General features: G+C 53.5%; 1 protein-coding gene across 1 annotated transcript in view; it reads right to left on the reverse strand.

Annotated features, from left to right (window-relative positions):
- Nucleotides 1-25,207, reverse strand: part of CDH13 (cadherin 13) — a 906,077-nt gene that overhangs the window by 126,764 nt on the left and 754,106 nt on the right. The window contains exon 8 of the mRNA XM_079116937.1: nt 2,954-3,094. Coding sequence (XP_078973063.1) covers nt 2,954-3,094 — 141 coding nt within the window. The remainder of the gene's footprint in view (nt 1-2,953; nt 3,095-25,207) is intronic.

Consider the following 25,207-nt stretch of genomic DNA (forward strand, 5'->3'; position numbering starts at 1 on the left):
AACAGATGAAAGGATGCACGTCTCCGGAAATGGAGCATTATGTCAACTAGAAATTCCTAAAAACCCTCGCATAATCCCAACAACCATATACGCCCGTGAACTTCCTAGGAGATGTGAACTTCCTAGGACATGTCCTAACATGGAGAGATTCACGTAAGACAGCGTCTCCTTGGTTCTTCACTTGGAATGGTCACATTTCCATTCCGCAGTGACCAGACCTGGACCTTCATCTTTTTTTTTTTTTGCGGTGCTGGGGACTGAACCCAGGGCCTTGTGCTTGACAGGCAAGCACTCTACGAGTTGAGCTATAGCCCCAGCTGCACGCCCCCTGTCCCCTCCATTCCCACCCACACCCTGCTGCTCTCCTTGCCCCACATTCTAGAGACCTGGACGCCCCCGGGGAAGAGTGCACCAGGAGCGCTTCATCTCTCCCAGGTGCTCTTGACCTTCCTTGCTCTCCCCGCACCTGGATCTCACAGTGATGCCTCTTGCGGATTCTGCCGCCCGCCCTTTAGAATTCCTTCCACGCCCAGTACCTTCACGTGCTTGAGCAGATCATAGATCGAGTGAAAGGAAGAGTGGCCTTCTCACTGGGAGGCATGGCCTTGGACAAAAGGCTTGGCATTTCAGGAACAGCTCTGTCTTCCTTGCCACCACCCCAGACACTGCAGAGGACAGCAGGGGACAGGCACAGCCAAGAGCTTTTCATCATCAGCCACTCGCACTCACCGGGAGCAGCCCAGGCTCTGCGTGGGCCCCTGAAGAGCAGAGGATGTGGGGACGCGGGGCGGCTAGCGCACTCACAGCCCGGCCAGTCAGAGGCCCAGTTCCAGCTCTAGGCCGCCTCTGCCCCTCAGGCAGTCCTGTGTTCAAAATGTACACGTCCCTCTGCAGCGGCCTTGCCGGACCCGTTGGAAAGCCGAGCTGCTCTGACTGAGCCAGCACTGGGCAGACTCCTTTGGGACGTCTCGCACCCAGACAGGGCCCGCCACTCACAGCAGCCGCTCTTCTCATTTTATAACCGCAAGTGAGTCACCCCAGGTTCAGACCTCGGCTCCACGCTTCAGGGATCCCAGGTCCTCACCCAGCGTCCATTCGAAGGCGATTTTTATGCTCTTGCCGACACCCACAGGTGAGTATGTTTTCCTTTTGAGGCCCACTGTCTCTTGCTTAAATTTAAGGTGCATGTTGGATTTTTCCTTTAACTCAGTGGTGTTGACCACAGAACAAACCCGCCTCGCAGACGCAGCGTTCAGTCCCTGACTGAGCACCCACCTGGAGTTTTCTGAGTGATACATTCAGAGTTGTGCTGAATTGACCTCACAGTTTGCAACACTGATAGGTCTTATTTTGGATTGGGGTCATCCTATTTTTATTTTTGTTTCCATGTTTCTATTAAATGCCACATGAGTATTTTAAAATAGATTGACAAGCGATTCTACAGATAAATGACTATCCCCCATGAATGTTCCAGTGAACACCAGCTCAAGACAGGCTGTGGTCCAGGAAAACACGTTCCCACGGAAAGAACCCTGCAAAGCCCTGCAGACTGCACCTGCCCCACCTTAGAGAAACAGAGTGTTTTGAGGTGCTCAGTTTTGCAGTCAATTTTTTTTAGCTATTCAACTCAGTGTCCCCAGGTCTGTTTGACCCTGGAATCTGCCCCCCAGCCCCAATCCTTTACCTCCATCTTCCACAGTCTAACTTGGGGAATAATTTTTTGGAACACCTGTTTGGGAAACGGGGGGATACCGAATGAGCAGTCTGCATTAGGGATGCCCACGGGAAGTCACAGTCTGGAGCCACATGCAGCGACAGTGCGCTGGGCTCTTTTGAGATTGGGATCCTGAGTGTCCATGACTCCCCAGGACAGAGGAAAATCTCTACCTGCTGCATGAGTCATGCAGAGCTGCTGAGGCTCAGAGGCCACTGGGGGGCCAGGCCACAGCAGGTGTCTCTGGATCCCTGGAGGGCCCTGGGGCGGGTCTGCATAGGGGATGCCTTGAGGGTGGATGAGCTGCAGTCAAGAGCGTGGCTGCAGAGTGGTGGGGAGCTGGCTGCCTTCCTGCTCCGGCTGTGACCTGTGACCTGGGCAGATCCCCAGAGCTTACAGTAAGCTCTCTCACTTGTAAAGAGCAGCTCATGAAACCACACTCGTGGTCAAAGCAGGCAGCAGAGCCCAGGTGGAGAGACCCCCAGGGGCAGGGGCGAGCAGAGGCTCAGCATATGTTTGGCCTTCATGCTTTTCCTTCGCTAGGCCAGTGACAAGGGTGTCAAACCAGCAACCCTGGCCCGGACCGCCCGGAAGCCGTGACCTCAACATGCCTCTGTCAGATGGCTAGTGCAAATGATTTCCTAATTTGGGTTCAAAGTCAGCAACTGTGATCTTATTTTCTCAAGCCTTCCCCAAACATCGCTCCATGAGAATAAATGGGGAACACCACGTGATCCATAATCATAAAAGCATAAGAGGACAGAATAAATAATGGCTCTCCCAGACAAGCTAACTCGGTTGTTATTTATAAGTTCTGGGCCACCTTGTCATTGCCAAGAAATCTGCTTCACCTCCTTGCTGCAGTTCCGTCTGGCCTCTCAATCTGTACTTGCTGAAAAAAATAGTTATTGTTATGCTAAAATCACAATGGGACTCACATAATACCGCGCTAAATAACACCCATAAAACCATGAAAATGGCACTTTGGCATTAAAAGTTATTTTCTTATGGACTTTAACAAGATTCAATGCTTTTGTTCTCACAGCGTTCTGGCATTTTAACTTCACACATACACAAAATAAAAACGCGAGACAGAATTCCAGCAAAACACTCTCCTCTCCCCTACAAAGGAGTGTTTCCATTGGGAAACGGGGAGCCTGCAGCGGCCGTGGTACACAGAATTAGTCTCGACCGGTGAGGGTGGCTGAGACCCCAAAGGTGGCGTTCAGCAGGGTTTACCTCTTTCTTGGTGAATTTTGGCGAGTGATCATTTTTGTCATCGATCACGATTGTGGCTGTGGCCGTGCCTGTCAATCCAACATCCAGTCCCGCCATATCTTGAGCCTCGATGATCAGTTCGTACTTGGGGTTTTCCAGAGTCTATGAAGCAAAAACACAACAGAGAAGGTGGCGTTTAGATTTGGGCGACTGCTTTGGAAAGGTGGCCAGCACCCTGCCCAGGATGCCCTCCCTGCTCCTATGTTGAGGACGGGCACTTGTGATCAGACATGGCATTTTTACCGACTGTGCAATGTGCCTTTGAAAGCTCTCCAATGACTCTCTTGGTTCATAGGTTGAGGTAGCCCTGGGGACTGATCCTACTCACTATCCTTGTTCAAGGGGACAGTAGATATGTTCCAGAATGTTCCATATCCTGGGCTTGGCTCTACATTTACCTTTGATATTCACACCCAGATCAGACCTCTCAAGATGGCAGCCCTGTAACTCCCGTTCCCAGAGCAATCTGCTACCTAGGCAGTGGATCACTGTACTTTACAGAAATTATCATAGCTAATCTTTCCAACAAGCATGTCAAACTGCAATTACCATTCACATTTTACAGGTGAAAAAAAATCCAACAGAGGTTTAGAGTTACTTACACTGTACTTCTTTCTTGTTCTTTTAGTCTCACAGAATGTTAAATTTGGAAGATGTTTTAATCTGACCATGATCTGATAAAGCAACATTGTATTATCGCTTCTCTTCATATAGTCTCCCATATGGCCATTTGACAGACAGGCGGGGACCATGTTTAAACATTCAGGACAGCAACCCCAGAGCTCGGAAGCAAACGGGAAGAGGAGCGCGGTGGTTGCAATGAACAGCCTGGGTTTAAATTGTGGCTTGTGGACCCTCCTGCCTTGATCACTCAGCAGAACACTCTTCTGCCAGTAAGGCAGTGCCCCACATTTCCTTTGGGGATCTGCCCCTCGCTTGCTCTCTGCCCACATGGTTTGGGTTGGATTGCTTTTCTCTGCTTTGTCCCTAGAGAACTTCTGGAATGAGTCCTCATTCCAGAAGTAATGGCCCCATCCCAGGGCATCCTGGCTAGTCCAGGCCCAGATGCTTGGCAGCTGGGGAGGTGGTGGCTTCCCTGTGGGTGAACCTGGTGCAGGAGATGAGCCATCTCATACCACGGCAGGGGCAGGGCGAGAGAGCCCCTGAAGATGAGAGTCACCTGGGAGAAAGAGACTGACCCTCAGCAACTGCAGGTCTGCCATTCATCATGGCCTCTGAAGCCAGCCTGGCCCAAGGATCTGTCAGTTAATTAGGGCATTAGTGTTCCTTATTTACTTAAACCAGTTTGGACTGGTTTCTCAATCACTCACAGGGAGGCCGAGTGAACTATGTACAATAACAAAAATAAATGGTGTTTAAAATTGCATAAACAGCCTTGCCAGTATGACAGCTTCAAAAACCGTGGGTCACACCAGCCAACAATTACCCAGCACCACAGGGAGCAAAGCAAAGGAAAGCAGCAGGGTCACCGATTTCCTTCCAAAGCCAGGAGTTGACTTGGGAATTTAAGAGCTCAGTGCTAGCGCTCCTGAAACCTGAAAGTATTTCTGAGGGTGGTTTTCTGCTTGCTCCTGCGGGCACCTTTGATGGGTTGTTGTTCGTTTAAGAACTCCGGTACCAGCCAGCATCTGAAGTTCTGGTTCTGTTGGAGGGTTTGGCTAGGCTTGCATATAAAATGCATGGCCACCAGGGGGCGGTGGTGTGCCCCTCTTACAGCTCTGCTGGGGACATTCTGGTTTCACTTCAGGCTCCACCACCACTGAAGGTCTCAAAGTCCTCCTGAGGGCAGAGGAATTGACACCAAGCCCAGTCTGGTTCTGCTGGGTCAGGGACAGCTCTATGTGGGTACTTTTCGTACCCACCGTTCTCAGCTGAAGCTGACAAGCCTCAGCCTGAGGTGTGTGGATTTCAATTCGCTGTCAGCAGGCTGGAGTGGATTTACTATTTGCCATAAATCCTGCAGCTGGACCCCATGACACCAAATATCGGCCATCTTCAAAATCCTCCCCTAATGTCTCTGAACATGCCAGCCACAATCCTAAACATCCCTGCTCCCATTTCTTTATACCATTTTAATTTCTGTTCTAAAACACAGTACATATTTTTGGAAGCACACAATGAGAAACAAGAAATGACGTGGATTTGTTTCCCAGTGTTGAAGAGATCATTGTAAATGGAATGTCACTCACCAACATAATTCCTGGGCATTATTTTAATGGTTGTGTGAAATATAATCATTTGAATATTTTATACTTCATCATCTTCTCTTCCTTAGTCTTTAGGTTGTTAACAATCTTTTTAAAACGTTGACAGTTTAAAATAACACCTCAATGAACGTCTGTATTCGGGAAGCCTCAGTGTAGTCAGCTGGATTCTTGTTTGTTTTTTTGTTTTGAATGACAGGCCCATGGGGTGGAATTCCTGGATGTTACCGTTTTTCCTTCCACTCCTACCAGAATGTTACTTTCTGGTCCCAGGCATGGCTTCACCCTAAAGGGCAGCTCCTGAAGCAGATGGGGGACTAGTGTGACCCCAGGATGGCCACCAAGCATGGAGATGGAGCCTTACTCATTCAGTCCTCCGAGCCTGCAGTGGGCTGCGACAGGGTGGGCAGGGGGCGGGTGCTGTGGCAGGCACGTGCTGCTTTGCTCTCCTGGGACCCTCCCTCCTTGTGGCCTATGCTATTGCTCCCTGGGGCACCACCCTTCCTCACCTCAGCGCAGTAGAGTTCGGGTAGGGCTAGGGCTGGTCATGTGGCTCAGGCCTGGCCAGTGGGGGCCTCCCTCCCAGGCCCAGGTGAGGAGAACCTAACCCAGGGCAGGCCACCTGAGACTGAAAGTCAACTCAGCCCTTCACGGCCTTCCTTAAAACCAATTCACCCCTCAGATTTCACGAGTTCTGGGAGTGAATGGATTTCTCCTTTCCTCAAGACGTCTGATGTGGACGTTCTGTGAGGACAACCAGGCACTTCTGACCCACACGCAGCCAAGGCTATGATCAATTATCTGGTCCTTAGCCAGACAGCAAAGAGCTGTCTTCTCGCACTACAGCAAGCCAATCACTTCGTGAATATACCATTTTTCCTTGTAATAGTTTCCCTTCACAGAAATATGTACACACACACGTATCTTGGCACAGTTATGGTTTTTTAATTTCATTGGCTTGTGCATCTGTTTACTTGGCAGCCAATGGACACCACGTCTGATGTTGAGCCAGGTGCTCGAGTCTGAGTCAGACCCCTGGGGCCTCCTTCCTCAGGGAGACCAGATTCCAGGTCGAGGACGCCATCTTCACGTGGCCACGCAGGGGCCTGTACGTACTCCCGGGGCAGCTGGAGGGAGGGCACTTTTGTCATCTGGCAAAGTTTATAAATATTTTTGAAAAATGAGCCAATTTCCACCCGAAGTAAATAAAACTTTACAGCTATAATGGAAAATAGGTTGATTAATCTGGAAGAGAACCAATTACCCTGTGAGGTAGATAAATCACAGGGCTTGGGATGAACCGTTCCAAAAGTCTCAATTTTCTGGCAAACGTAAGGCAAACGTTAAAAACGTTTTCATTACCAAACCACTAGCCAATTATTTTAAGAAAAGAAAAATGGTGCATTCATTTCTAGAGTGGAAATTGAGGACCCTCCTCTGCCCTCACCCAGCCTGGCCCCAAGGCTTAGTAGGCACTGACAGTCGCTGGGTATGTCTCCCGTCTGTTCCTGGATCTCACACACACACACACACACGCACACAGGCACACATGCACACACATGCACACACGCACACACACGCACGCACGCACACATGCACACACGCACACACGCACACTTGTAAACAGAATGAGACCTGCGCGCAGTTGTACCATCTGCAGGTCTGTCTGTCCACTCATAGCTGGACGGCCCCCGGTATGCACCTGCCGTATTTTTCCATCTGTCAGGTGGTCGTTTTGCTGCTCCCAGGTTTTCACTATTAAAAGCAACTCTAAGATCACAAGTGTGTTGGTCTGGCAGGGCTTGGGGCTTTTTCTGCAGTGAGCACAACTGCTTTCACGATGGATGATAGAAGCAAGCTCCGGTGGGAACCCCTGTCTCATCTGAAAATGAGAGAGGATGCCCCACGATGGCCTGGCTCTTTCTGCCCCCTTTGTCCCTTTCCATCTCCCCGGACCCACTTCCCTCTCTGGCTGGGCCATCTTGGGGAAGTTGTCCCCTTGCCCAGCTCCCTGGTCACTCTAAGTTGAAACCCTCACATCCCATTCTCTGTCATTCTGCCCTTGTCCCTCTGCTGGGATGTCCTTTTAGCTGAGCGTCCACCACAGCCACCCCTTCTCAGGGAAGGACGCTGATGCAGGAATAGCCTCCCAGAGCCATGTGTCCTGAGTGTCTTCCTCAGCAAGAGTCAGTGGATCCAGCAACCCCCTAACCAAGCTGGGTCATGGTCCAGGATGTGAAATGTGGAACCAAGACCCACAGGGACAGAGAGCAGGGCAGACCTTCTGGCTCCCCACACAACTCCTGGCCTTCCTGAGGGTTCTGGGGACACTTGCCACCCTGTTTCTCTCTGTCCATGGGGGAGGCACTGACTCAGGTGGGTGAGCATCCAGGTGGGCAGACTGCCTGGGAGGACAATGCCCTGTCCACTCAAGGCCAGGCTGTACCCTCTTGGTTCGAGGCCCATAGACTCCAGCTCCAAAGAGCTTTGGAGCCCAGTGAGGTCAAAGGTGCTGCCCTGATCAGGAAGAGGCCACCCCTTCCTTGGGCCCCGGGGACCCTAACTTCAGCTCTTTCTTCCATTCTGAAACACATCCCAGTATTTATTCAAGAAATTCCTGGGGCTGGGCTGTGGCTCAGGGGTAGAATGCTTGCCTAGCACGTGTGAGGCACCGGGTTCGATGCTTAGCACCACATATAAATAAACAAAATAAAGGCACGTCCATCTACAACTAAAAATTAAAAAAAAAGAAAGAAATTCCTGTAGGCATTGAAGCCAGTAGTGATCAGTGTTGGTTGCTGACAATCGGAGGCCCCTGTGGGGAACTTGTCCCTGTGTCTACCAGGTCCTGTGTCCCTGGACCCTGGGGTCCTCAGCTAGACTGCACTTCCACAGCTCCCGTGCAGACCTGTGAGCTCGGGTGACTGTGGCGGCTAGTGGGATGTGGGCAGAAGTGGTGTCCCGTGTGGCTCTGAGCCTCCCCAAACTCCTGTGCCTCCTTTTCCCCCAGAAGGAAGGCGCCTGAACCTCTAGTGTCTATGGAGCAGTGCTGTGGCTGTCCCACCCTGCCCTGGGACGTGGGCAGGCCCTGTGCCACTCCTTGGGGTGAGGGGCTTCGCTCAGGAGCTCCGTCTCCCTGTCCGATGTGAAACCCATGCAGGCTGCCTTGTCTTCCATTTCCTCGGCGTGTGACCACCTGTTGAAGGCAAGGACTGTGCCTTGGCTGGAAAGCTCGCTGGGACTCAGCCATAAGGTGGGCGGTTTCTTTCTGGTAGTGATGATTGATCATGGTCTCTGAACTGAGTTGCCTCTCAAAGGGCTGAAAGTATCAGCGGCATTTCCAAACCAAAGCCATTTGTTCTCAGGGCTGATTCATGCTTTTGGGAACTCTGTCTTGGAGATAGGGTTTTATTTCACCCAAGAAATGCACTGTGTCTGATTGGGTAGATTGGCTCCTCTGACTTTATTTGAAGTGACCGATCTGAGAGACATAGCCAAGAGCGTCGGGTTGCTCTCCTGGCTCCAGCCTGACAGTCAGCCCACTGCAGCTGAGGTCTCTGGGGTACCACGGAGCCACCTGTTAATGCAGACCCTGGACGCAGAGGGAAGTGTGCCCCCGCGGGAAAAGCCTCCACAGACCCCGGCTGGGTTCACCGATCACAATGATCTGAAACCAAACATTTCATCTTGAGAAAAGAACCAAGCCGTGTCATTCGATATGCCACCGAATCAATCACTGGACCCTTGGTGTTTTACATGGCCACGGTGACTTCCATACAAGCCTGCATTTAATGGAACATTTATCACTAATAACAAGCCTGATGGTAGCTGTGGGGGGACATCAACATGTCACATGAGAGAGGTCTTGCCATCCACCCACTCTGTGCCCCATCCTCCTGCTCATCTTGAGCCTCTGTCCAAGGCTCTGCCGTTGGTGCCGACTGACCTTCTGGCTACTGTTTCCCACTTTCTCCTAGTTTAGGACTTTGCGCCTCTGCCCCTTCCTCCAGGTGAACGCCTGCCCATTTGCTGATGGCCACTGCTCACGGCACCGCAGCTCCATCAAGGCCCAGCCCTGCTGCCCAGCAGGCTGGCTGTCACTTGGGTGGGCCAGTAGCGATCCACCATTACTATTCCCTGGCTCCACACTCAGTCGCTGATGACCCAGCCTATTGCATAAGTCCCCGTTGCCTCTGTTTCCTCATCTGCAAAATAGGGGGGAATAAACAGTGCTTGCAGGGTAAGCGAGGGGGAAGGGGGCAACGCAGGCTCTAGGCAGGGGACCTATCGACGTAAATGCTCCACGCACGGCCACCTTATCACTTAGCAGAGTCTTTGGGAAATCGCCTGATGATGGGGAACAACACTTTCCTCCAGGAAGAGCGGAAGGAGCTGGATATTGCTGACCTACGCACGAGCAGGACGTAGATCCTTCCTGTCATCTGTGGAGATGGCAGATCCTGGACCAACACACTGGTCACCGCTTTTCAAGGGCCCGTTCAGCACAGGACACAGCAAAGCAGCACCCAGATTCCTGGACGCAGAAGCTCTGAGATCCTAAGCACCTACAGTTTTCAGTCGCCAAGTTCGGGGTCATTTGTTACACAGTCAGCATCCCACAGTTGTTTCCCTAGCACGTACTGTGATCTATGAGGCGCATGTATTGAGTACTTGTTTATTGGTGATCTTGACCAGGACAATTTGAGCTCCATTAGATGAGGGGCCCTGTCTTGTTTAGAGCTTGATCTTTCAGCTATGAATTCATCGTAGCTATGTAGTGATTAGAAATATCTTTTTATAAAAATTATGAATGACGTAGATGGTGGATGTGTAGATGTGTAACCGCAGAGTCTCTGGATGTGTGGTGTTCATTGACTTCTGTGGTTTCAACACTGCTCCTGTGGCCGATGAGAAGCTGCCAACGCGATGTCACTCCATGCGGCGGCTGTTGGTGGAAGGAGATGCGGGGCAGCTGTCGTGGTCCCAAGCCTCAGTGTGGGACTGTGCCCTGTTGCTAGCATGAGCTGTGTGCAGACAGCGTGGCTCTGGACGTGTGTACTCCACCCTTCAACCAGGCAGAGCAGGCTCCGCCAGGTTCCTGGCTCCACGCGTCCCAGGCCGGGACCAATTCTTCTCCCCGTTAGTGCACCTGACACCTGGTCCATAAATATTGCAACAGATTGGTAAAAACATTATCTGAAGCAGAACAAGTTGTTGTCTGTCTGGGGTTTGATTTATCCGCTCGGACCACATCACACTGGAAACGGGCAGTCCATCAATCCAGCAGGAACTGCTTGTTTCCGACTCTTCCTGCTGGCACTGCGTGCTCCTGCTCTCCCAGTGCGGCCGCCGGCCTGCTTGGCTTGTGTGGTCCCCTGCTCCATCCAGCCGCTCCCCTGCGCTAGCGTGAATGTTCACGTCCCTGGCTCTCCCCTGATGGTTCTTCATTCCCGGCTGGGGCTGGTGGGGCAGAAGCAGAGCTCATTTCCCAGATTTACTGGTTGCTGACAGGGCTGGGGTGGGGAGCGGCAGGGGAAATAAACACTGCCTTTTAGACACACACGGCTGCCATCGCCTAAGTGATGGATTCGAGGTTGAGGGACACCAGAAGCAAATAAAACATTTCCGGGCAAAGTGTACATCTTCTGATGTTACTGATGAGTTCCAGTAAATAACTGCCAATGGCATTGACGGCACACCTGGAAATATCATCTCCTTCAGACTCGAGGCGGCCAATACTTGACTTTCAGCTTAGTTCCACGGGAACATTTATTTAGTGTCTACTAGGTTCAAGAAACTCTGGGGGGACATGATGGATGACATAGACCTACTTTTGGTGCATTTCTATACTGGAGAAATGAGCAAAGAGAAGATATCTACGGTCTGCTCACCGAATACTCATCAAGCTCTGGTGGCGTGGTCGCTTGTGCTAGGTGGAGGGACAAGGGACACGCAGCAGGTCTAGTGCCAGGGACTGACTTGTTTCAGGGGAGTAAGAAGGGGGTGTGGGAGGCTCTGGCCTCTGAGAGGGGAGGCCACTGAGACTGGGCCCCACACATGGAGGAGATTAAGGGGCTGTCTCGGGAGGGAAGATCCCACTCTGGGCTCACCATGTCGTTCTGTGGGAGACCATGCTTCCTAACGTTCCACGCCTCTTGGTTGCTCAGAGTGCTGGTGGCTGACTGTGTCTGTCTGGGACACTGGGGGACATGAGGAGGTACGAACTCTACTCCCTGCCACCGGGAGCTCAGGCTTGGCTGAACATGAAGCCCCACCGGCCCTCACAGCAGGTGGGCTCCCAGTGGGACAGGTGCGGGTAGGAGATTCCCCACCCCCCAAGCAGCCGATGGGCAAGGGCTTCCAACCGTCCCATGGCTGCTTTGGACCCGCCCACCTGTCTCCATTGCTGTGGCCTTCACAGGACCTCTGCCCTCACCACTTCTCACCTGTGTCATTGTAGCAACTTCCAGAAGGTTCCTCTGGTTTCCTTCTAAGAAGCCACTCACCACCCAGAGCTGGCAGAGTGAGCCCCATGGAGTAGCACCTGCCTAGGCACCTCCTGAGCTCTCGGTGGCCGCAGGACAACATCCCAGCTCATGGAGTGATCTCTTGATGGCACACCCCGGGCCCTTGTGCAGGACTCTGTTCTGTGACACTGAGCTACTGCAGCTCACACCGTCTCGGGCCTCCTCAGCCCTCAGCCCCTGGACCTCCCTATGCACCCCACAAATGGCCACTTGACCTGGGCGACCTTGCTTGGGTGTGGCCGCTGTCAGGAGTTACTCCTGCGGCTCTCAGGAGCCTGTTGCCCTGGAGAACGTTTTGTCCTGGAGGACTGAGTGACACCACACCGTGTGTCCTCTGCTGTGTGTTCCTGCGGCCTCCCCATGAGCTGCTCAGCGCCGGGCTCCTGCAGGGGCCGAGCTCAGCGGGGCTCCTGAGGCCTGCGTGTCTTCTCCCAGGCTTTATTTTTAGCTGGCACGTCCTCCTCCTCTGTCCTACGGGTGCAATGTACTTGCTTGACGTGTGTAGGATCGATGTAACGGTCGATGGCAGGGACTCGTTTCTCCATCCCCATAACAGCCACACTTCTTTTTGTGGGGGGCCTTCGAACACCTCTCCTCTGGTTATTTGAAGTAAATGGTAAGCTGGTGTAAACGGGCATCACCCCCGCAGCAGGCCGGCGCTCGCTCCCCCTGCTGGTGACCTGTAGCTTGCACCAGCCTCTCTGTCCCCTCTCCTCCTCCTCTGGTGACCACCATTCTAAAGGTTTCACATCTTCTAAGGTACACAGGACAATGACCTGGAAAGGTGTCCACGTCCTAATCGCTAGAACCCGAACGTATCACCTCGGAGGCCAGAGACTTTGCTAAGGACCTAGAGATGAGGAGACCACCCAGGATGATCTAAAGGGGTCCCTGCACTCACAGGGGTCCTTGAAAGAGGAAGGAAGTGGCCAGGAGGAGAGGGAGGGGGAGAAGAGGGAGGGGGAGGAGAGGGAGGGGGAGAAGAGGGAGGGGGAGGAGAGGGAGGGGAAGAAGAGGGAGGGGGAGCAGAGGGAGGGGGAGGAGAGGGAGGGGGAGCAGAGGGAGGGGGAGAAGAGGGAGAGCGAGGCGGGAGAGAGGGCTCGGCCTGGAGGTGCTGCCTTGCGGGCTCTAAGGTGGAGGAAGAGGCTGGGTGCCCAGGAGTGCAGGAGGCTCCAGAAGTTGGGAACCTAAGGAAGTAAGTTTCCCCAGCTCTGCCGACACCCTGATTTCGGCCCAGCGGGACTCACTTTGGACTCTGATCTCCTGTGAGATAATAGATCGGTGATGTTTTAAGGCACTCTGTGTGGTGACCTCTTCTCCGGAGGGTGTCACTGAGCTTCCTGCAGAGGAGTCTCTGCCAGCCTCCCAGCTCCTGTGGTGACAGCCACCAGCCTCAGCCTCCTCTCCCTCCAGGCTACCTCCTCTGTTTGGCTCACCTTCCCACAACAGCTTCCTCCATTTCTCCTCTGGAAATGTTTCCACTTCAATTTCTGAGCGGAATGTCCAACAGACCTTTCCTGTGACATCTGTCCAGTGGGAGACCAGTGTCCTCCCGTCTGTGATGGGGCAAATATCCAGTCAGCTCACTGGAGACTCTTCTGCTCCTGTCAGTCACTCTCTGAGTTTCCTCCAGAGTCCTCAGTGAGCCCTGTCTCCAGCTCACCCTGCCATGCCTCAAGACACCGAGACCCCAAGGCACAGCTCCTGTGTGGGCGTGAGGTTATAGTCCTTAACATGCTGACCTGGGGAGAAACTGCCCGGGCTACTTCAGTGTCTGCCACTCTTGACAAACATCTGGTGAATGACGAAATCAAGGAATGGGTACGTTAGTGCTATACAGTACGCCTGGCTTTAGGGTCACCATGCTGGATTGCAGAGGTCACTGGCCATAAGGCAAGGCCTGGGCAAGGTCACACAGGCTAAGTGAGCCTCTAGAGATTGTGGTTCTATGGGGTAGGGTGGCCTCATGCCCTGGCTTTCCAGGAGCACGTGGGAAAGGTCCTTCTCTTCAAAGGCAGGTCATCCAAAGGAAGCCTTGGTGTGTGTAGGTGCTGCTGGACGGGGCTCTCCGTTTCCGGACAGATGCCCACGGATGGCCCTAACCCCAGGCTCAGCTAGGCCAGCACACATCCAGAGGCATGTGGGATGGAAAGAGGGCAGTAGGGAGGGAGGACAGGGTCTCCAAGTGCTGAGGTTTGCATGGAAACGACCTTTCAAAGAACGAAGCAAAGTTAACCAGAGGGACGAGAGGAAGTTGCTAGATGAACAGAGCCAGGCAGGCCGTCTGGGATGACCCTGGGGGCCTCCCTCCCCACAGACCAAAGCTGAAAGCTGTGCTTGCTGTCCGCCAAGCACTCTCTGAGAGCAAATAGCTTTCCTTGGGTTTCGATTTATTACCATCTAAAATGTCATTCTCTGTGTGGGTAATAAAAGATAATACGTTTTATGGTGGCTCCTTATGTTAAGGTTTTACAAAATCTGTTATTAAATGATCTGCATAGAATCTAAATGAATCTTACCAGGTTACATGAAATAGCAAGGTGGTTTCTATTCCTCCCCCCTCTCCCAATCGAGTGCAGCGGGGGCGGCACTGGGCACGTTTTCTAATCACACGGCAGAGGGTAATGCTTTTAAGGTCAGACTCAAAATTGTGTTCCGCTGTGTAATCAGCTTCACAAAGTTACCTACTGGTCAAAACGTCCAGAAAATTCAATTACGGACTCCCAATGACAGAAGTACAGGAGCCCACCATGGTTTGGTGAAGGCTTCTAAAATTAGGCTCTAAGTGCCTGCAGCACCGGCAATTTCAGCTTCACAACCCCGCCAGCCTGGGGACCCTGCGCAATCACGGCCCCGCCCATCGACGCCAGGTGCTTAATCAGAACCCTCCATTCTGGAGTGCCTCCTCCGGCCGGGTCACCTCTTCTCAAACCCCGTCCCACTGTGGGGATCTCCTCGCCTATCTGCATCCAGGGTCACTCCTGGTTGGCATCCCGCGCCTCAGGTGGAGCGCCTGTCTGTGCAGTTTACTTTGGTTAGAGTTCTGTTGCCCGCAGTAATTCTGGGCCGACTGGGGGAGCAACGGATCAGCAGAGACACCCGCCCGCTGGAGGATGGCAGGGCAGGTCCAGACGCCACCGCTCTGCGGCCACCGGGTTCTGCTCTTTGAAAATAAATTGAACTAATTCTAAATCATCCGAGGGAAAAAATGGCACAAGATGGATTCCAATTATGCCCCTGCTGTTGTTTGGAAAGCTAATTCATATGCCCAGGAGAAAAGGCAATTCCAATGGCCCTGCGGTGGGCTGTTTCTGGAAGGTTCTCTTGTTGATTTCACGCCTGGTACGCTAGCCTTCTGATGGCCTTCCTTCAACACTACCTGCCCAGCGCCTAGCGGGCTGCTGGCCCGCACTGCATGCCCCAGGAGGCCCCTCTGTGATCCTGGCGCTGTCCTTCATTTGTTCCTGAAATCGTCTTGGCTCTGAGGACAGAGGCTAAGCCTGTTAACACGGAATGTCAGCCGAGAGGAGAGGTTGAGGGCCTGGCCCTTCCCAGCAGCTGGGCAGACAGACGGCATGCTGATAAAGAGGGTCTGCTTCCCTTCACAAACAACAAGCCCACCCCGCGCCCTGGAGGACTCCTTTCCTTTCTGTTTAAAAAATAACAATAAACAGAGCGTCCCATCTTCCCTCTGGCTCTGCTCCAGAGTCCTTTTCAAATGCAGAATTGAACTCTCTGCCTCTCTGGAAACCCCACTGCCTCAGCGGCCTGTGCCTCAATGGGGACAGACCCTACCTGGGGTCAAACATAAGCTGACCTCCCGCTCCCTCCTGGCTGTGCCCCAAGCTGTGGACCTGCTCACTCCAGACTTCATGTGCCTGATTTGTGACTGTCCTGGGCTCCGTGTGGGCCTTCTGTTGCTACAGTTAACCATGGCTGCATCCATTGAGCACCTACTGTATGCCAGAAACAGCATTCAACCCTTTCTCATGAGTCACCCAGCGCTGTCCTGAGGCCCCACGAGGCTGGTGTGGCTGGTGCTCCCACTGTACAGTTGAGAGTATTATTGCCCCAGGACACATGGCTCCTATGTGGGGTGCTGGGGCGGGAGCCCCACTTCTCAGCCCATGCCTACACCCTCGGCTGCTGTGCTCTGCGGAGGACACAGAGCTCATCATGAGCACTGTAGCCCGAGGCGTCCTGGCGGTGCCCCAGGATCCCACACGGCTTCTCTTCTCCAGCGGCTGCCCCGCCTGGGTTGGGCCGAGGAGCCCAGCTGCTTTGGCTAGGCTGGTGTTCATGGTGGCTCTTGACTCGCTCTCCGCCAAGTTTCCAAGGTTCTGTCTTCCCTTGGAGACCTCCGTCGCTTCCCCGGCTTCAGTTCCACCCCCCATGGACTTGGGCAGCTTCCGTCGCCACCTGTCCCTCTGCTGTCCAAACCCACCTGATTCCCGGAGCCCATTTCCACCAGGGTGTGTCACAAGTCCTGCAGACTCAGCATGTCCCCAAGCGGAGGCGGGGGCCTGCCCACCGAGCACACTCCTCCTGTTCTGGCTAATGGTGTCACCCCACAAAGGAAACCACACTGGAGGCCCCTCCCGTCCTGGTGTCCCTCCCACCCTGCACCCACACAGGCTGATTCCCTCCTGCAGGGCTCCCTGCCACCCACCCTCGAGTTCCCCTGCCCAGCCTGGTTCAGGGCACCGTCATGTCACCATGACTGCTATTCTAAGTAGAACACAAACGGTGTGATTTGGGAGGGGTGACAGAGCTGGACAAGGCAGGAGGAGGCTCCGGGTCCCTGAAGGGGACAGGCAGGTGCACCAGACGCTGTAACTTGGGACCAGGACGCCATTTCCCGACCAGCCCCGCATCCCAGCACCACAGGGCCATGTCTGTGGAAGGCCCTGGATGTGGAGGAGCCCCTGGGTGGTCCACTCCCTTTCCACGTATTCTGGGTGCTCCTCCTTGGCCTGGCAGGGAGCCTGCGCTCACGCTGGGCAGGGCCTGCTGCGCTAATGCCACCCCTGAAGCTGGAGTCGGGGCAGGGAGGTGGTGGCGCTCCTCACGGTGCCCTCGCAGCGGGGGCCACACAGCGTCCCTCTGTGCCGTGGATCTCTGACCCTCCTGTCTGCTGTGAGATGCCGGGAGGCAGAAGCCATGTTTCAGTACTTGCTTCTGCTGGCTTGCGCCTCCGTGAGAAGAACGGGGACCGAAAACCAAGACAAGAGGCGACTCTCAGCTCTGCTCGCTAATGACTGGGGACCCCGGGTGCACCGTATCCTCTGTACCCAGCTCCCTGGTTCTGCACTCCTGCCCCTCCTCAGGACCAGGGAAGGGCGGAATGGGATGACTGCCCTGTGTCCCCAGCCGTGTGCACAGAGTGAGCTCAAGAAGAGGCTGCCACCACCCACAGCGGGAGGCGCAAGAGGGGGGCCTGTAACCCCGACGGAGGCTCAGGAGCACGAGCCCCTGGGACCTGCGCCAGGGAAGGTGGTTCCTCCAAGTGCCGTGAGGGCTACCACAACGGTCTAGAGGGGACACTTGGGTCCCCTAAAGATGCACCACGTCCTACTGCTTGGTGCCTAAGAACGTCATCTTGCTTGGAAAATGGGTGTTTGCAGATGTCACTAAGTGAAGGATGTCATGATGAGGTGACCCTGGGCCACTTGGGCAGGCCTAAAGCTACCAGAGTCCTTACGAGAGACAGGAACAGACAGACACAGGGGGAAGAGGCCTGGTTACAGCTTCTGCTTTAAAAAATTTTTTTTCCTACTAGAGACACATAATTTGCAAAGGTAGCAGCTTAAACATTAAGAGAAACAGGGCATAAATAAACAAGTGAGCCCCAACAAACCTAAACACCTCTTCAAAGGGACGTTGTGGGCATTAGATACAGCCTTGAAACATTTTTTTGTTCCTCCAAAATTATATTATAGGTCTAATAAAAAAGTGTATTAGACCTGGAGTTGTGTCATCCAGACAGCATCTGTGCAAAGAGGACACACCTGGCCGAGCATCGCACACTGAGCGGCTGGACCACACCCGCAGCTCCTGGAGAGGTCCCCACGCAGCCAGGAGGCCCGCGATTCCGCAGCTGTCGGTCACTAACATCTTGGCAAGCCCTGGCATGCGCTGTCCTCAGGCGAGGAGCGCCTTCATTCACTCCACAAACACTGGTCGGGGCTGGCAGGGAGACCACCAGAGAGAAGTCCCAAAGATCCCCCGACTCCCGGCACTCATGTTCTAGAGGAAGAGACAGACTAGACGAAACCAAGTGGGGTGAGTGCTAAGGGGAAATTGAATAAGAAGAGGGTGGAAAGTTCTGGGGAGGGGAGGCAGGCTCAGCTCAGTTTTAATGGGGTGGCCTGAGAAGGTCACATTTGAGTGAATCCATTCGCAGTACCATGGCAGGTGACCCCAGCAAGCCTCAGCTCCATCACTGTGGAACAGAGGACAGTGGTCCCTAAGGCAGTGTCACCGTGAGGACTAAATGACATGCTGTGTGCACAATACCCATGGTGAGCATTTATTGAGCACTTACTGGTATCACTCCCCCAATAGTCTACTACACTAATGGTGAGCATTTATTGAGCACTTACTGGTATCACTCCCCAACAGTCTGCTACACTGCCTATCCCTCTGAATTGTGCCAGTCTGTGAGCTGTTTGAGGGCAGAGGTCACTTCTTTCTTTTCATTGACTTGTCCCTGATGCCTGTGTCAGCAGGCACACAGTAGGGGCTCATCAGACATCGTGGCTGTAACGCCCCCACAGGTGACTGCTGCCCTGATTCTCCAGAGCGTCCTTGGTGTCAGCAAGACTGTCCAGTCCCCTGGGAAGTCTTGCTCCTCCACTGCTCTTGACCACCCATGCAATCTGTGTGTCTCTCGCACCTGTCCTTTCCTGTAATGCACCTTGGCTGGCACCTTTGATGGCTCTTGACATTTCACCCAGCCTCAAAAAAAGCGCTGCGTCTGTTTAACCACGTCACCTAAACAGGACCCTAAATTACCCAGCCACTCGTTGCTGGGTCTGTACTTGGAAGCTGAGTCCCAGCACATTGTTCCATCCAGGAAAGGGCCCTGTGGCTGTAGGATGGATAATTTTACAGGGTCTGAGCAAGTCAAGAATGGTCAGAAACTTCCCCATCTAGGAACGGCACACCAGAGGTCTATCCTCACAGATACATCATTTAAACCTCCTCATAATATGCTGAGAAAAAAAATTGTGGTCAAATCTACCAAGCGTAGCTTTTTGCAGCATTGAATATTGCTGCTGTTTAAGCCAGAGGCACCCACATTAAAAATAAATGCTTAGTACGAGAATATTTAATGACATGGAAAATGTTTCTATTATACTATTGAGAAGAAAGGGCAGGTTTCAAAATTGCACAAACAGTGAGATCCCATTTTTGGAAAAAAAAAAGTATTTGTGTATTACAGTATGTCAACAGAGCAAGAATCGTACATAGCGAGATATTAACAGCAATTATCTTTGATGATGTGGTTATGCAATTTTTATTCCATCCTCGGTGTCCTTTTAAATTATGCTTTTACTCTAAACATATATTATTTAGTGGTCAGAAAAGAAAGCAGGTTGTATTATCAGAGCTAAAGCCCAACAGTGAAGGTGTCTGGGATGCATCTGATGGGACACATCAAGGTGGGTGACCCAGGTTGACGGAAGTGGTCGCTCGCTCCTTTCTCTGCCTTAGCCTTCGAGGAACCAGCACAAGTCTGGGCCCCAGACTTTGCTGAGATAGACAACCGTTTTCTTAACTGAGACGTGGTGGCCATTAGTGATTCCCACAGGGGCGTCTGCGAGGACCTCCCATTAAAATGGAGAGAAGGCGCTAAATTAAGAACATGTCTGTCATCGGCCCTTTAAATGTCAGTGTACAGGCTGAACATTTAGATCTCAGGCATCCCCAGAGAGCCAGACCCAACAGCTGCAGAGGAGGAAACTAAGAATTCCAGTAAATGTTAATTGTCACCATGGCCTGAGATGGGGGGCCCTAAAACAGTCGTTCTGGGAAGCTCGGGGTTTCCCTTTTCCTCCCTCCCCTGCTGCACAGCAGAAGCGGACACAGGAGGACATAGGGGCACAGGGCCATTCAGCTCTTGCAGTTCCAGGACTTGTAGTACCCACCTGCCATTCTGTGACTATGGCCGTGGCCTGATGCCCAGAGTTAAGATGGACATGAGAGCTTGCAGCCCGTCAGCAGGCCCTTCCAGCGCACGGGCAGGCGGGGAAACGCACATTGCCATCAAATACAGGCGTTCTCAAGTGCTTTGTTCACAAATGCCGTCTAAACATCTAGTGGTGGGTTTATCAGTTATTCAGTCATTTAAAAACACAATGAGTTGAACATGATCCAGAACATGGAAAGACAACTTGCAGAATTGGAGGAATTATTCAGTAAACCATCTTCTCTAATAAGGGTCTAATATCCAGAACAGATAAAGAACACTTCAAACTCAGCAACAAAAAGACATGCATACATCCCAACTAAAACAGGCAAAAGAGGCCAATAAACTTTTCTCCAAAGAGGATACACAATGGCCAATGGACACATGAACAGACTGTCATCACCACTAGCCATTAGATAAATGCAAATCAAAGCCCTGTGAGAGAGCCCCTCATGCCCATCCAGGTGGTCCCTATAAAATAACAGAACGCGGGTTGGCAAGGCTAGGATGAAACTCGAACCCTGGGGCGCTGCTGGTCAGGACGTGCGCCTGCATGGAGACAGCATGCGGTGCCTCAGAAAGCTCCACAGACTCACCCCCAGGGACACAGCCAGAGAACTGAAAGCAGGTTCTCAGGACAACGCACGTGTGCTTGAGTTCAGGACCCAGCACAACAGCCAAAAGGTGGAGAGAGCCCCGAATGCAGGAGTAGTAGTAAACAAAATGTTCTATGCGGTGGAATATTCTTCAGCCATAAAGAGGAAAGGAGCTCTGCTGCCTGCTGAGGCCGGATGGACCACAAACACAGGCCATGACTGACCGGTGAGGTCTGCCACGGGCTCAGGAAGGGGTGGCCAGAGGGTGAGTGTCACTGTCCCTTCCACCAGTTCAGGGGGCACCTCCGGGCTCAGAGCTCCTTGGTCTGGTTCTCTTGGTTAAGCCAGTTGGAGTCTCCTCCAGCCCCAAGCGCTGACTGTGCTGAGCCGAGCCACACCCCCCCGTGCTGCATCCAAGAACCCGGCCACACGAGGAGTAAGTGCTCCGCGCTCAGTTCATTTGACAGAAGCCGTGTCATCGGCTGCAGGCACACGCCACATCTGCGCCCCCGCCCCCAATTCAGTGATTCAAGGCTTCCTCCTTGTCTAAATCTTTTTTATTCCTCAGATTTCTCAGCAGCTCAGCAATGTGTCATGGCATTGTGCACAGTCATAAAAATAATATTAATGTTACGCGGGGGGAGACGAGGGTTGTGCTGCTCTGCGGGTGAGAAATCCTGAGTTGCCGACACGTTCAAGGCCTGGGAAGGATGCTTTGTCACCCAGCCCCGCTCCCCCTGAATGCCGCCTGCACTTCATTTCTGTACGTGTGAGGCCTAATGAGTCTGTGTTGGTTCTCGGCCTCATTGGCCACATGCAGGAAATACAAGGAGGGAAAATGCACAGCTTCCTCCACTTACACTTTAAACGCACCACGTCCTTAAAACAAACCAAACGGGAATGATGACTGAGGTTTGGAGGAGAAATGATGTACGATGTCAGTTTCTAAAGCACGCTTTGGGTCTGTTCTCATCCAAGTCAGGAATGCTGCGTTCGGCTATTTTATGTGTTCCAGGGCTTTCCCCTGCCCTGTTCCAGGGCCTGGCAGCAGGTGAACGGCTGAGCCGGGCTACAGCAGCTCACTTCCTGGAGCAAGGGCTCATGTGGGTCCTGGGAGGTTCCGGGCCCTGCGCTTGGCTCTAGGGACTTGAGAGATGCGTGGATGCCAAGTCCATCAAGGGGAGACGGGATGGCTCAAGAGGGAAGCATGGAGGAACGAGGCAGGTGTTAGGAACGGGATGAAGAGGACTAGCTGTCAGACAGCACGTGATGACGGTCTTGAGAGCAGACGGCCTTCATGATCACTTCAGTGCCAGGCTCTGTGGCATGTCAGGACACTGTCCTATGTGAGCCTCACGGTGACGCTGCTGTCGCCACCACACCCCATCTCCCGGACAAGGACTCAAGCTTCAGAAATGGCAAACGACTTCTCTGAGCTACTCCGAAGGGCAGCAGAGGAGCCACCAGATGCCCCTACACACAGTGGCCCTTTGGCTCTGAACTGCTGTGCACGCTGGGCGCAAGGAGCGTGGGCAGGAGGCGTCAGCTTCTAGCTCAGGCACCCAGGCCCACCTGAGCAAGAAGAGGCGACTTTGGAGGTGAAGAGGGTGAATTTAGGGAAGGGTCAGAGTTGAGGAGGAACAGGGAGAACGGACTTCACCCCTGTCCCTGCTCAGGAACCAGACACCAGTCCCAAGCCATACTACCGGTCTCCAGATCACCGGCCAGTTGAAGGCCCCTGTCCTCTCACCCTGCGTGCTGACGTAGGTCCTGTCTCACTGTCAGATCATTGCTTCACCTTTGCTCAAACTTAGATTGTAAGTCTAATCCATATGCAGATCATTTAGTGATCAATACCTGCGGATTTAAGGGCCAGAAATAAAAAGGAGCAAGGCCTTGGGCCCACACCAAGCAAGCCCAGGGACGTGGGAAGCTGGCCATTGGTGCTCTCTCCAGGTGTGGGTGTCGCCCAGGCTCCTGTCCCTCAGCAGTTCTCCACCCTGCGCGTCTGAACCTGAGTAGCTGTGGGGAGCGAAGCTGTCTGTTGATTCTCAGGAAGGTAGAGCACGCAGGCTGCTTTCTTGGTAGTGAAAGGCTACAGAAGACCTGGACGAGCAAACCTGGACACGGGGAATTCTTCCATCCCAGGAGGTTGCTCTGATGGGCAAGTGCACGTGTGTGCTCTGGCTTTCTCTGGGGAGTGGAGTTTGCACACCTGGTGAGGAAGCCTCCTCTACCTCCAAACACCGGGGTGCCAGCCTCCGGGTTGAAGCCAGACGTTTGTAATAAAGGATGAGAAGGAACCTTCTGGAATTCTAGGATGGACAGGTCTGCAGCCACCTCCTCCAGCTGGCCTCTTCCTGCCACAGCACACGGGAGCGGCGGCTCCCTCCTCAGTGGACCACAGTGCCGGGAGGGCAGCAGGGCCACTCAGCTTTCTCATATGAGCGGGACCTGGTCAGAACTCTGGGGGGGCTTGGTTAAATTACTGATGGAGACATTGTCTCACAAGGGAGATAGATATTCAGGCCCAGTGTCCTCGAAGGCGGGCTGTGAGCTCTGAGAGAATTTAGAAGCTGGGGTAGACAGAGAAGAGTTCCCGAGGTGCTTCTGTTAGTTGCAAAGGTAGCTCTGTGACCACCGAGGGACATGGAGACCCTGTTTAGCATCTAGGATGCAAGACTGGGGCTGGGGTAACGGCGAGTTGGAACCCAGAGTGCCTGCTGCCTGGCTTTGCTTTCCACCCACGGTGGAGCTTCTTATTTCACAAGAACACCCGGGCTCTGTGGCCCCAGTCCCTGAGTCTCAGAAGGGAACCGGTGGGCATGTCACAGCCACTGACTCCTCCAGCAGGATAGACAGGGGAAGCCAGTCGCCTGCACCTTATGCAGCCCATGTCCCTGGGCCTTGCTGTCTCAGAAAGATGACAATGAGGCACCTGGAGGGGTTCTGTCCTTTGGGTGTGATGAAAATTGGACTCAAGAAGAAAAACCAGAACTCGTTCCTGGAGGTTCCTCTGAGAAGTTAAGGGGATTTTCTCCCTACCACTCGGTGTATCTTTACAGAAATTAATATTTTTAAAGGCCAAACTCGCAGCTTCATTTTTCATCTTGACAGTTTCTGAAACGCAGATAGATTTTGCATTGGATTGACTTTTCTTCCTTTTGTTTTGGGGTGAGTTTCATTTTGTTCCACCAGCACCTGCTGGCAGCCCAACGAGGACCTTCAGAAGGAGCTTTGGAGGAGAGCTGAAGGGGATTTGGCTGAAACGAGAGAGTGGGCTACGGGGACAGAAATGGGCCTCTTGCCTGCCTGGAAGCTGGTTTTGGGGTCAAGAGAGGTGTGCTCGCTGACAACTCAGCAGAGGCGGACAGTGCGCTGGGCAGAATGGGGCGAGCTTGGACTTTGGATACTACGGAGTTTACAGAGTGCTGTGACCGGATGCTTTCTTGCTTCTTTTAAATTTCCACAAGCACATGTTCCTGCCTTAGAAACGTCCAGAGGCAGCCTCTCTCCTTCCGTGAGTTAAGCCTAGTGCAAGGCACTGCTCCTGGGCCTGTTTCCCCACTGCACCTTGCACTTCAGGTGTCCCCTGACAGAGTGCTCTGGACTGCAGGGCCTCCGTCCACCTCTGCATGGGTGCCCCACAGGGTGCTGAGCGATAGGAAGGCAAAGCCACGGGGGTGTGAATTCTCTGACAGCAAGACAGACTCTCGGGCAAGGGGAGACCAGTCAGTAGATTCGGAGGTGACAATGCTAGAGCCACACGGGGACAGACTGGTGCTGGGAAGTCACAGGGGCAGTGGACCAGCCTGCCAAGTCAGGTGCCTCCTAGAAGAAAGGAGGCTGAGCCAAGATTGGGAAGATGTGGTGGGCTGGATGGTAAGAGGGGAGACTGGGGCTCTCGGGGATGGAGGGACCAAGGCACAGATCACCGGGACCCAGGGAGCAGGGGTAGGGGGTTCCTGAGGGGTGGGGCGAGTGTAGGGAAGTGGGGGGAGGACGGGCAATGGCTGAAGGTGGGAGGTCACGTGAGGGGACACAGGTGGTTTTAGGGCCCCAGTTCCTCTGTCTCCTGGGATTCTGCCTCTTTAGGTGACATCGGAGGAACAGCAAGCAGAGGAAGGTGGGCTGCACTGTCGTGGGCAGCCTGAGGCCGAGTGCTCTCACTCAGTGGGCTGAGCCCAGGCCTGCACCTGAGGCTGACCAGGCCTCCCAGCTGACCCTCCGCCTGCCTGACCAGACAGGGCTGTGCTCAGAGTCCAGGAAGAGGAGGCTCAGAAGGGCTGCTGCACCGTGTGGAGAGGGGAGAACGCAGAGTGGAGCTGGGTATGGCCCGCGATGCAGGGCCACCGACTCAGGCACGCAGCAACTCGCTCGCAGAGAGGAGCGGCAGGGGGAGACGGAACAGAGGCTCCAGCCCAGCAGGCCACCCTGCCCATGTGGGAAAGGGCACTGTTCCCTGCACACCGACCCCAGTTGGACCAAGGGGAAAGGGCCCTTCCTTTCCCAGGAAAGGGTGGGGGTCAAGAAACAATGAGCACAGGAGCAGGTAACTGGGTGTCACTGTCGAGTGCTTGGGCATCTCCAGGTGGGAAGGGCACTGTGGCACTGTTAGGCCAACACACACAGCTTTTAGGGTCTCTGGGCACGTGGCAACTCCCAAAGTCAACGTT

This window comes from Sciurus vulgaris (genome assembly GCF_902686455.1).
Source record: "Sciurus vulgaris genome assembly, chromosome: 17".
Classification (NCBI taxonomy): Eukaryota; Metazoa; Chordata; class Mammalia; order Rodentia; family Sciuridae; genus Sciurus; species Sciurus vulgaris.